Source organism: Rousettus aegyptiacus, unplaced genomic scaffold (assembly GCF_014176215.1).
Source record: "Rousettus aegyptiacus isolate mRouAeg1 unplaced genomic scaffold, mRouAeg1.p scaffold_m13_p_3, whole genome shotgun sequence".
NCBI classification, from domain to species: Eukaryota; Metazoa; Chordata; class Mammalia; order Chiroptera; family Pteropodidae; genus Rousettus; species Rousettus aegyptiacus.
In genome coordinates this window covers 105611140-105623381 of record NW_023416306.1, presented here as the reverse complement: position 1 = coordinate 105623381, position 12242 = coordinate 105611140, and the positions used below count along the sequence as shown (strand labels likewise).

The following is a 12242-nucleotide window of genomic DNA, read 5'->3' as shown; positions in this document are numbered from 1 at the left end:
TCTCCAAAATTCTAGTAAAGTAACTTAAAAGTATGAAAGCGTGAGACTAAGAAAAGGGATGGCCATTCAGCATTTAGACAGAGTTCTAACTCCATTTTCTTTGGGTGATAAGAAATCATTGGTAATAACATTTGAAATCCAAAGCTTAATCCTCCCATCCCATTTTTTTTATAACTCATAGACTCCCATGTTACTCTTCTACCCTTCATTTTTCTCTTCGTAAGTCCTCCTCCTGAGACCCTTCTTGCTTGACAAGTCCTTTAGAATTCCAGAAAAAGGAAAAAATCTGAATACTCTGTATATTACGTCATCTTTCTGAAGCATAGTAAATGTTTATTTTCACCTAAAGATGAGTTTCTTGGTACTCAATGGACATTGAGGAAGTGTGGGTAGCATGATTAGATAATATATATATTTGTTGCAAAAATCCTATGTCAATAAAAGCAAAGCTTTAAAGACTAAAATGCAAAAGGACCATAACCGTAAATTGATTAACTTATGCGGGCTTGTTAAAGTACTTAGCTAAACCTCTGTAAACTGGCTAGATTACGATCCAGCTTAATGAGGTGATAACAAGGGAGTAAGGAAGGCTCTCTTGTTTTTCAACAGTTATCTTGGGACTGCATCTACCAATGGAGCTGCACACCACGCACTAAAAAAGATCTGGATTTTTTCCTTTAAGTGTGCATTATAATATGCTTGACATACTATAATGAGGGGATTTTAAAACCAAAAAGGAATCGTAACAGATCATGCAGTCTAAGAAGTTTAGTTTTCAGGGTTTTTTTTGGTTAACTGTGAAATAAATGATTTCTTACAAAGAAATCTTATGCAGAAACTCAATATACGATGCTTAAAAACAGATCTAATCTAGTTTGATGGAAGTGCGAACCCCAGCTCACTTGGGAAGAAAGTATCTTTCCTCAGAAGCCCCCAAAAGCAGCTCCACAAACCCCAGCAGTTATAAAATAATGGCCCTAGTCTAACCTTTTCTTATATTATGCATAGGGAAACTGAGGAAACCAAGGCCTCCAAAGGCGGAGTTTCTTGCCCTAAGTAACAGAGCAATTCATGTAGTTTAGGAGTAACTGCATGGTTGGTAGTGACACTTTTAATGCTGGATGTCCAAAAGACTGAATTCTTGGAAAATCTTTGTCAACACAAGAGTTCTTCAGCAAGTATTTTCCTACACTGACCTATTGATTGTGTACTTCATATCAACTACTTTTCCCAAATCGATGGCAAATAAATGACTTCAGATTTCTGTATTACAGTTAATCAGTTGGAGCCACATCTTTCTGCACACACCATTTAAAGTATCAGAAATTAACTAAGAGCTTCTCTGATTCTGTTCTTGTATTCTTTATTAGAATTCAACTGTCCTGGTATGAGAACTTTTCCAACCCAAGGAACATAGAAAATACAGGTGATGAATTAAGCATCAAACATACAACTCATCCTTCCATATGTCTGTGCATCCAAAGAGCCTATCCCATCTAATGAATCTTCTTTCTTACCTGGGAATTTGGCTGGAATGCAGCATGGGGTGTTGAGTGTTTCTGTAAATTTTCTAGCATTAGAGCCTGGTATAGAGAAGGGCGAATGTCAGAAACTAAGAAAAAACCCCCATCCCTCCCCCAATCTCTTTATTAAATGCAACGACTAACCATGCACACTTAAACTGTTCTCCTTTTCCATGAACCTAAAAGCCTTTTACTAATACTGTCCTCATTCATCTTTAGAAGATCCTTAAAGGTAGCCATGGTTACTGCTCCCCAATGTATAGAGGTAAAATGCAGGCACACAGGAGAAAATCAGTAACCTGGCTGTGTAATAAAAATCAGTGACAAAACCAGTACTACAGTCCCTATTATCTTCTGCACTTCTGCCTAGTGACCCTTCTAAAGCTAGCCGTGCAGGTAAAATCACTTCAAAAACTTAAACTTCAAATATAAGAAACCCATACGGGGTTGGTTTTGGCCTTGATTGAATTACTTGCTCAAACAGTTACCCAGCACTATATCTACTTCAGAAAACTTGATTCTTTCCAACAGAGTGGCACCTAGATTTATCAAATTTATAAAATTTCAAAAAGGAGGTTACAGAACAAAATGACCACAGACTCTGTAAACTGTGGTCTGACCAAATACATACACACACACACACACACACACACACACGATACTTATCAGCTCCTGTACAAGTAACGGTCTGCCAATTTAACCCTTCGCCCAGCCCAGCCCTAAACTGTAATACCCACCACGTATTCTAATTAACCCTAATTAAAACCAAGACATCCTTACCTTCCCTCCGTTTACACCATATCCATACACACCAATCCATCCATCCACGTCATGACTATCCTACTCTAATCCACTCAAACCGATTCAAACCCTCCAACATACACCAACCTACCTCACCTCTCTCACCAATATTCACCAAACTCTTATTCACCCGAAATGCTTCCGGATGCCCTATAAATTACACACCCCCCTCTAACCAAATCCCTTCAAATCAAGGTTTCTCTTCATCTCACCTCCTAATCTAATCAGGCAGACATTTTAGCCTATCCCAATCCTATTTTTCCGAATACCAATACCAACCCCATTAACCTCTCCGCCCAATTATACCCCCTAACTCCCACCCAGCCCAACTCGCCCCCCTCGGGCCAGCAATGCTGGTGGTTGTAGTGGGGATTTAACTCCTTCTGCAGCGCATGCGCCGAAACCACAGACACAAACAAGGAGGGGGTGGGGGGAAGGAGGAAGGAGCTTAAGACACTCCAGGAGAGTAGCGCGCACCCTCCCATTTTGGGCTCGCGCCGCTGCCGTTAAGGCGGGAACCGGCGTTATCTCTATGCCAGCGCGAGCCTCGCCAACCACCGTGCGCGCGGCTCCGGAGACTCGCGCTGGCGGCCTGAGCTCGCTCGCGCCGAGCCCGGACACTGCGCCTGCGCCGCGGCAGAGACTCGTCTCTACCGGGTCCGCTCCCCTCCGACACCCCGGCAACGCCGTCTCCTCACCCCTTTGAGCCGCTTGACCAGGGCACTCTTCTGCCCGCTCTTGGCTAGGCCACGCTGCTCCAGTGCGGCCTTCAGGTCGGTCACCCGCAGCGCCTGAAGAGGCTTCCCGTCCAGAGTCACCTCCTCCAGCTCCGCCATCTTGCGTGAGGTACTCGGGTCCGTCCCGACGGCTTCGGGCATCTTCGGTAATTTCCGCCAACGCCCTTCGAACGTACCGCTCTGTCCCCGCCCACTGCCATAGTCAACCCCTCGATTACCACTCAGAACTCCCCGGGTTCCTCCGGGAATGTTCGGGTGTTTCCGTCTCCACATCGGCACCAATCACATTTTTCCGTCTCCCTGCTGCTCCCCCTCCCTCATCCAGCTTTCAGAGCTCGGTTATCTTCGTTCTACCGAAGCTTCGAATCGAATCCATTCGGAAGTCCCGACTCTGGCATAACCATGATCGGAGTTATTCGGCTCTCTCCGGACCTAAGGCTGAGGCGCTGAGGAGTTTGGGTGTTTGGGGCGGGCCAAGGGCCGGAAGTGCGTGGGCTGCCTGGCTGGCCTTGCTTGGGGTTTTCAGGAAACATGGAAACGGCGGCGGTAGTTGGAGTCTAAGCACTCTTGTGACGGCCTCACGGTGCTCTGTGAGAGGAAAGGGGAGGTAAGCGGGGTTGAAGTCCTTCCCTTGGCCAGGTCAGGCTCACTGTTTGCGGGTCATCCTCGGCCAGCTAGCCTCCCGGTTCCTTACGGAAACAGCTGCCGCCTCCCATCCTCTTAATCTCCGCCACTCCCTTTTGAGGCCGCGTTGTTCTTTGGGCCCTGGGAATGCCACCAGGCTCCGTGGCCTCCAAAGTGGGCAAATGGCAGCCTTCGGACTCGGACTGAACTAATTCATGATCATTGAACTCTTAGTTTGCTGTGGAAGCCGTGTCTCAGGTTTCGGAAAACGTTCTTCTTTTCCCTGAATGAAAGGGAATTAAGGTCCTCTAGGAGGAATTACTTCTTGTAGGGCCACTGTGAAAAGAGCAACCTCTCTGGACTATTTTGGCACTGACTTGATGTTAATTGCTTAGAGGTTCCTTTCTCGCTACAAAAGGTGCCAACTTGCAGCAAACTTTACAAATAAAGTGGGCCGTAGTAGTAGTAGTTTGTTTTCCATTGTTAGAGGTTCAGATGGTGAGACTTGAAAACTGTTCAAGTTTGCTGACACTCCAGTTGCATTAGTGATGCCAATCAATGACAGGGCTACAGCAGGTATTATATTAAACATTAGGGAAAATTGTGGAAAGACGTAATTGTCATACATCTACAGCAGTATAACACTTAGATCCCTAAGCCACCAAACCATCTAGACATTTTTCAGTCTTGAATAAACACGTGGCTTCTCCTGTTTTTCTTACTATGTTACCTTATTTTGGGCCAGGTGCCCATCACTTATTCTGCTCTTTAATTGTTCCTGGTGCTTTACAGGAGATATAAGGAAGTAATGGGTGTTATTGAGTTCTTCGCATATTTAAAGGTTATATGCACATTACAAAGAAGACACACACACACACACACAAATACACACGTTTCCCCCTTTTCCTTCACTGTTGATGGCTCTGGAATGATCAGCATCTAGGCCCTGACAAGCTGAATGTACGAGATTAAAAAATGTATACTTTTCACTTTAGGGAAGAACTGATGGACCAACATTAGTCATCCTTTTTTCTTAATCTGAAACATTGAAATAGGCAGGAGAGAATGAACAAGAAATATGTTCGAGAAGCTGGAGTTAGCAAGGTTTAAGGAACATCAGAAGAAGAAAAAAAAAGGTGGAAGGGGCTCAAAAAAAAAAAAAAAAAAAAAAAAGTACCACAAGATTCCCAGAGCAAAGAAGAAATATGTAACAGGAATGTGCCTTGCAACTCTTGAAACTGATAATAAAGAAGCACAAAGATATTTTGCTCAAAAATTCTCCTGTGTTGCCTCAGTAACAAGATGGAAACATTCAGGGAGACTTTACAGATGACAATTGATATCATTCAGGGAAAATGGCTGGAGGTAGATTATGATAGCATCAAAGTTCTTGGAGAAGTGAAAAAAGTGATTTCGAAAATTTGTATTTAATGAGCTGAACTGAGAGTTAATGTGACCAAAGGCAGAGAGGCCTTTTGAAAAAATACATATTTACCCTACAGTAAAACGAGGACTACCCTGGCCCTTGGCATTTTCACTGTTCTTTGTATGCCTGCTTGTTCGTTTTGTCTTTGCCGGAGTCTGATAAACAGGAGACTGTCATGCATGAAGTAGAATTTAGTCAAAAATGTTTGGTCTTGAAAAAAGTTGTAGTTTTTAGATGATAAGAATGATAGAAACAGTAGTTGGGGAGAGTAATAGGTATGAAAAAGAAAGAGGAAGGTTGGCAAATATGAAATGGAGTTATTCTTGGATGATTTCTCTAAGGTATGTGGATAATAACTCAAATAAAGGACACTTATTTTCCTGTAAATTGGTGAAAATAATTTTCTTTATAAATGCTGATTGAGTGTGATAAGATTCCTTGTTGGAAAGTTATATTTTGGTTGTTCCAGCTAGAGAGTATGTAACAGTGCTTTTATGTTTCAGGATGCCACTGGAATCATCATCTTCAATGCAACTATCCTTCTCTTCTCCCTTACCCTCGGTGCCAGACAGTTTTACTAACTCTTCCCCTCCCCCAATGTCTTACATCACTTCCCAGGAGATGAAGTGTATTCTTCACTGGTTTGCCGGTTGGTCAGGTTCCCAGCGTGAACGTTTCCTACAAGACCTGGTAGCTAAGGCAGTGCCAGGAAAGTTACAGCCACTGCTGGAAGGTCTGGAGCAGCTTAGTGTGTCTGGAGCAAACCGACCACCTTGCATCTTTGAGTGCCAGCTACGTCTTTGGGATCAGTGGTTTCGTGGTTGGGCTGAGGAGGAGCGCAATGAATTTGTCAGGCAGCTGGAGATCAGTGAGCCAGACTTCGTGGCAAAGTTTTACCAAGCAGTAGCTGCTACAGCTGGTAAAGACTGACAGTCATTAAAATCAAAGAAGATAAGCATAGCTGATGGAGCTGAAGCCACAACCTTACAGTCAGAGCTTCGACTATGTCACTTAAAGGTCTGGGGATGGTATCTCAATCTGTTGACTGAACATGATGACCAGTACAGGCCTGGTTATTTCAGTGTTAACAGCGTATCACCTGGACTCCTAGTGTAAATGTTTTCATCTAAGTGAATCCAGATCAGCAGTCTGCCTTATAGCTTCTTTTCAAGAGATGTCAAACCCTCAAGAATTTAATAGCTTCCTTTGCAACTATAACCGAAAGGCATCTACACATTATAACAGAAGTCTACTGCTGGCCCATGGGGATATATATAAAGTAGAGCCTTCATACTCCCCAAACAGGAGAGAAGGGCAATAAAAGGTTGTAATTTTATAGTTTAGCTGGATTCAGATAGTTGGTTTCACTGCCCTTACCAGATTCTGGTATAATTACGTGACACCCTAACCACTAACTTTCCTGTGATGATTTAGTAAAATTGTGGAAAAGTCAGGGGAGGGAGGTAATGTTTGAACCCAAATAACAATGACTTTTTTCCTAAAGCATATGCAATATCCTTGGAGCTGGTAGCAGATACTCTGTAAGTTTGCAACAATATGAAAACAAGTGGCACTTTTTATAGGTTGAAGGTTTATTTTTATGTCGAAATAAAGAACGAATCTTTGGAACCATTAGTCTCTACCTTTTTTTCATTGCAAGCCTAATGTAGAGTTGATATCCAGAGGAAGAGGCATTCTGAGAAAAGTAGAACTTAAGTATAGACAATAGATTGGCCTTGCATCCAGTTGTCTTCCAAGAAATAATCTCTGTCTTGCCTTCATCATGCCCTGGTTGACATCACACCTCCCTTATTCCTCCAACTGGGCCCCTTGTGCCTTGGAGCTCTGAAGAATGGTAAGGGGTGGATGGTCCCACCTGAAGAGTAGCTCGTTTCTGATAGATCATGGTTCCCAGTGTACTCACCAGGATAAGAAGCATTAGGCACAGTCCCATGGACAGACCTAGACAAGTTGTGGAGGGAGTATGGCCTGAGGTAACCAGCAACCTGGGAACATAGAATATTTGGCCTGGAATAATACCTAACTTAAGAGATGAAGGGCTTTACCTTTATTATAATACATAGAGCTCATGAAAATGTGCTTTATCCAAGGCTAAACAGGAAATCAGTAAGAGGGACTGTAGAACCTGAAAGTGGGAATAAGATCAATATCCAAGTCTTCCAGCAACTTAGATTGTTGGAAGGAGACTTAGCAGTGAGAGAAATGGCTTAAGAGTTATTAGACTATGATGTTCAGGTAGCTAGACATACCTGTGTAGTACTTAAGAAAGGAAAGTGGGTGAGAACTTTCTGTCCTAGGTATAAAAGAACTATTGTGGGGGAGAGAGGTGTCCTATAAAGACAGGCCTGAGGTAATCATGTTAGTCAGAGATCCTTATTTTCTGAAATGACCTCGTCTAGGACAGTATTATATACACATGAGTGGGTGCTTAATAAATGCAATTTCAAACATCGGGACTCAGAATGAAAAATGAAACCACATGGAATACTGTCTTACTTGCTGTATTCTGTGGTAAAGCTGGCTCCTCCATAATAAACTTCTAGAGGCTGCTTCTGTAGAGTCAGAGTCAGAGCCCTGTGCAGCATACCAACTGAAGGCCCTTGGCAATCAGAGGACTTCCACATGCGCACACTGAACACCAGACTAGCGGTAATTGAGGGGCTGTGGAAATAGCACCTAAATGGACATTTGGATTTCTTAATGGAGGTATAGTCCCTGGGAGAGTTTATCTCATACAGGTACAGGCTTAGGAGTGGGATGAATAGAAAATCTCCAAAGGACAGTTGTGAAGTAAAGCAGGGGTCCCCAACCCCTGGGCCTGTAGTGGTCAGTGGCCTGTTAGGAACTGGGCCGCACAACAGGAGGTGAGCAGCGGGTGAGCAAGAAGCTTTATCTGTATTTGCAGCTGTTCCCCACTGCTAGCATCACCGCCTCAGCTCCACCTCACCAACAGGCACTAGATTCTCATAGGAGCACTGGTCCCTGGTGCCAGAAAAGTTGGGGACCACCGAAGTAAAGGACTTAAGCATTCTCCCTGGCCCACCATATATATATATCCTCAGCCTGAACTGAACCTTTACCTTTCAATGCCGCCTCTGCTCACCAGAGCCTGTAGGACTGCTTCAGCGAACTCTTCTCGCTCTTCCTTCCCCAGGGAGTGGCCTGGGGCCCCAGCTAATCCTAAAGACAGCTGGAATAAGAGGTCTTGGGTTGAAAGACTCACAGGTGGGGAAGTAACAGCATCTGTATCTTCATTAGTCTGACACAGCCGACCCCGGGGACAGAAGAGAAGACCATAGTACCCAGGTATCTGTCAAGAAACATGGGGCAGGGTACAGTCAGAGCCTCAGTTACTTGTTCCAGCCCTCCTAAGGAAAGTGTACAACCTAGATCAGAGTCATGGGCTCAGTGGGTAGTTAGTAAAAAATGAACATAAAGCAGGCTGGATAGTACCATCATACGAGCATTTTCAAACTCCTTTTGCCAGTGTGCTATAGCTATCTCGCCTATGACACCCACCTGAATAGCACTTCCTGGAAGGCATGAGGCCCAAGGCGATCCCTCCACTTGCACCTTGTAAGCTCCCCGCTCTGTGCACTGATGTAAGTAGCATCGGCCAGTGAGTTCTGCTTCCTTCAGGTGTGGGATGTGAGAGGGCTGCCTGGCCTTGTCCCCAGGGAGCAGTTGTGACGTGAGGTTGGCAAGGAAGCAACGACTCTGCGAATGGTAGATCTCCCCATGGGGATTCTCTGCCCCAGGTGGGAATCCATTTTCCTTCTTCCAGCATTCGCTCTAAGGGCAGAGCAGAAGATAGAATAGTGTTTGTTTCGATGTCCTAGAAGTTGACTCCTCTCCAGGCCCACTCACTTTCACTCTCTGTTCTCTAGTCTACTCACCCTTTTGGCCAAGGGCTTATACATGCGGCAGCCTTCCAGCAGGGGGTCTGAGGAACAGCTTCCCTTGTCCAGGTGCAGATAGTGACAGCCCAGTCCACTGTATATAAGGGATGCTAGAGTGACACTGAAATCAGAGACAGCTGCATGGACCCTCAGCCACTCAACACACACACCTGCCGGTACAGAAGAAGTCTGAGGAGCCAGTCCCACATGTGGTCACCAGGCCAAATTCCAGGCCAGATCCTACAGGAGAGATAGGAAGAGAGAAAAAGAGCCCTCAGAACAAATGGAGCCCCAAACATCCCTCAGTGCCAGCGAGGCTTACAGCTCCCATTACATCTCAGCAGCAGATAACCCTTTCCAGCCTCTCTTGCTTCCTCTGAGCTGACTTGGGTCATGAGTGCCCCTCTGCTATTTTCCCTTATTTCTCACCCTGGCCCCACAACAGCTCCTCTGCAGCACTGTAGTTGACTTGGTACCAGCCTGAGTCTTTGAATGCAGCAAGAGTAATTGGGTCTAGTCGAGTGCGCTGGGCACCATCGAAGGTAGCAGTCATTATAGATCCCTGGAGCAGTCGGGCCTCCCAGTGTGAAGACAAAGGGCCCTACTGAAAGATGTAGCTATTTGCCACCTGGCTACTCCCTCTTCCTCCCATCACCCCACGGCGTTCTCATTCTTACCTCTTCTTCTAAGGGGACACCAAGTGAAGCCCCTAGCACTCCCAAGTGTTCGGCCAGGCTGTGGCTAACAGTTGGGGTGGTGAGAAGCAGCTGTCCCCACTCATCTCGCCTTGTCACCTGTTGCCTTGTAGAACAGTTTTCTCGACCTGAGTGTAGAAAGGGGAGAAGATAATACGAGGAAAGGAAAACTTAGGAAGGATGAGGTAGATTTGGGAGGAAGGAGTTCGTGATATAGTAGTGATTCCCTCTGGTTAACACTGTGGGAAGATGTGTCCCTCCTTCCTCTCATTTACCACTAGGTCCTGAGGGGCAGTCCCGCCACTTCTTGAAGAGCTGTCCAGAGAAACCCAGGGCATGGAGCAATTCGTGTAGTGTGGCCTAAGGACAAATTACTGCAGAATGAGGGAGACTGGATTTGCAGCAGGATTAACCAGGCACTCTATACCCCTCTGCCAATCACCTCTTCCTAGAACTTGAGGCACCTTCTATTTCACCCTTAGAAGGTTCTTCCACTTCATGGGAAGCTTAGAGACTGCCCCGCCTCCCCCAATTTGTCATCGTGCAGCAGTCACCATGATGATGTCACTATGGCTGAGGCTGGGGCTGGTGAGATGCTGGGCACAGTAGACAATGGTGCCAGCAAGCGGTCTGTCTTCTGAGTCCAGCTGGCAGCAGGCAGCATAGGCAATAATAGAGGGCTGTGGATAGGTCAGGACAAGGTAGGGGCGGAAAGGAGAGAAGTGAGGTAACAGAAAAAACTCTTCCTGAAAATGAAAGACCAGGGAACTTGGCAGGGGTGGTACTGAAGAATGGCTTAGGGGGTTTTTCACCCCCACCCAAACTTCATCAAGTTTGGGTGGGGGTGAAAAACCAAGTAAGCACAGTCTGATAAACACTGCTTTTATGCTCCTTGCCCCTTCCCATGACATTTACAATTAAGAAAGGCAGAGTAGGGAAAAGGGACTTGATGGGAACCTCACCTCTCGGTGGCACTTGGAAGTATGGGCAACACGCACATACAGGAGAAAATCAGCGTTTTGGATCCCAGGCCCATCTGGCTGGACCAGTTGTGGAGAGCCCTGCTCTGGCCACAAGGCGTAACCACGGAGGTGGGCATCAGGGATCTGGCAGGTAGCAAGGTCTGGCATTTAGATTAGCAGATGGGCTGGGAGATAGGACAACTGGAAACTGGGTCCTAGGAGCCAGGGGCAGAGAGTCTCTGTTTTTAGTCTGCTTTAATAAATTGCCGGGGTGCGGATGGGGGCTCGGGAATCTACATTCTTAGGAAGCGCATTAAGTAATTCTGATGCTGGTGGTCTTGGAGCAGTCTAAACAGGCTAGAGATCTTCATACCCCGAAATCTGAGAAGTTGCTCTCACCTTTGCCCCCAAACAACTCTCTCCTTTGTATCCTGGATTCAAGAGGCTACACCTGCCAAGAATGAATAACTATAGGTGAGCTGGAGATATTTCAGGGTAACCCTGAAGAGGCATTGTGTATGTTGTCATGACATGAACTCACCTGTGGTAGTTTGGAGTATCTGGGTCTCCCCAGACAGCATGGCAATACTGTGCAGGGTCTCGACTCAGAAGCAGGGGTCCTTTTACCGGAGGCACTTAAGAAGGCGAGAGGTCCATTTCACCTCAACACCTTAGAGCTCCAGGTCCTTTCCAGTGGTGGTCTCCTGCCCCCGCTCTCTCTGTTTCTCAGCCCTCCCTGATGCCTGCTCCCCCTGCCCCACCCCCCTCCACTCACCTGCTAGGACACCCTGGAGTCGCTGAGCAGCCTCTCTCACTGCAGCCAGGACTTGGGATTCCCGACTCATCCCGTCTCCCTCCAGGTCCCAAGCTCCATCTGACACAGGGTCTCTCACATAGTAGGTTTGGATTCGGAGGGGTTGAGGATCACGGGAGCCAGGGAGGGTGGAGGAAGAGCGGAAGTTTGAGTGAAGTTGGGGTAAAAGGGGCTTGAGAAGGCTCACAGACTTCTGTGTCTCATCATGTAGACATTTGCTTGCGGCAGCCCCCAGGAGTAGCAACAGCAGCAGCAGCATCTTCCAAGTGTTTTTCTTGCCCTGGATGCTGTCTTCTGCTCCCTTATTCTGTGCCTCACTCTGGCGTTCCTTTCTTGACCATCTCTCTGCGTATCCCTTCCAGCACTCTTGCTTATCTTTTCAAGATTTGAGTGTTGTTGACTAAATCTACAGTTCATGCCAAGAGGTCGGATGTGAACTACAGGGGCCAAAGCTGCCTCCTCCGGAGGGTGCCAGAGGTGGAGAGCTGGGGGAGGGGCAGTGTTATTCCCAAAGCCTCAACTGATTTTTGCAAAGAGGAGCCTGCCCCATCCACACAGGAACTCTCCTAACCCTCTTCCATCTCTCATCCTAACTCCCTGCCGTTCTGAAGGGATAACCTTGGGACCTTCCCAGAACTAAAATACGGATGTTAATATATCGGTGTGTGTGTAGACATTCTTTGCTTCACAGATGCCTGCCTAGCTCATGGAGATGAGCAAACAAGGTTCCTGTACCTCAC

General features: G+C 46.3%; 3 protein-coding genes across 10 annotated transcripts in view; 1 reads left to right on the top strand and 2 right to left on the bottom strand.

The window, feature by feature from the left end:
- Positions 1-3472, bottom strand: part of ACIN1 (apoptotic chromatin condensation inducer 1) — a 30565-nt gene extending 27093 nt beyond the window's left edge. For 6 of the 8 annotated variants that reach the window (XM_036238548.1, XM_036238545.1, XM_036238544.1 and 3 more), the window contains exons 1-2: positions 3023-3472; positions 1518-1583 (exon numbers count right to left, since the gene is read on the bottom strand). In XM_036238548.1, the coding sequence (XP_036094441.1) occupies positions 1518-1583; positions 3023-3334 (378 nt within the window). In that variant the 5' untranslated portion in view covers positions 3335-3472. The remainder of the gene's footprint in view (positions 1-1517; positions 1584-3022) is intronic. The other 2 variants (XM_016120525.2, XM_036238550.1) reach the window with 1 other exon arrangement.
- Positions 3473-3501: 29 nt separating this feature from the next.
- On the top strand, positions 3502-6740 carry CUNH14orf119 (chromosome unknown C14orf119 homolog). The gene is made up of 2 exons (XM_016120526.2): positions 3502-3668; positions 5615-6740. The coding sequence occupies exon 2, from the start codon at positions 5616-5618 to the stop codon at positions 6039-6041; it is 426 nt and encodes a 141-aa protein (XP_015976012.1). The 5' UTR covers positions 3502-3668; position 5615; the 3' UTR covers positions 6042-6740.
- Positions 6741-6852: 112 nt separating this feature from the next.
- LMLN2 (leishmanolysin like peptidase 2) lies at positions 6853-11858 on the bottom strand. The gene is given in 14 exon segments (XM_036238553.1): positions 6853-7117; positions 7629-7808; positions 8213-8442; positions 8652-8924; positions 9029-9125; positions 9202-9271; positions 9461-9635; positions 9709-9854; positions 10002-10086; positions 10281-10406; positions 10539-10832; positions 11088-11139; positions 11230-11323; positions 11464-11858. Coding segments are annotated over 14 exon segments (2328 nt in total). The 5' UTR covers positions 11762-11858; the 3' UTR covers positions 6853-6909.
- Positions 11859-12242: the final 384 nt, after the last annotated feature.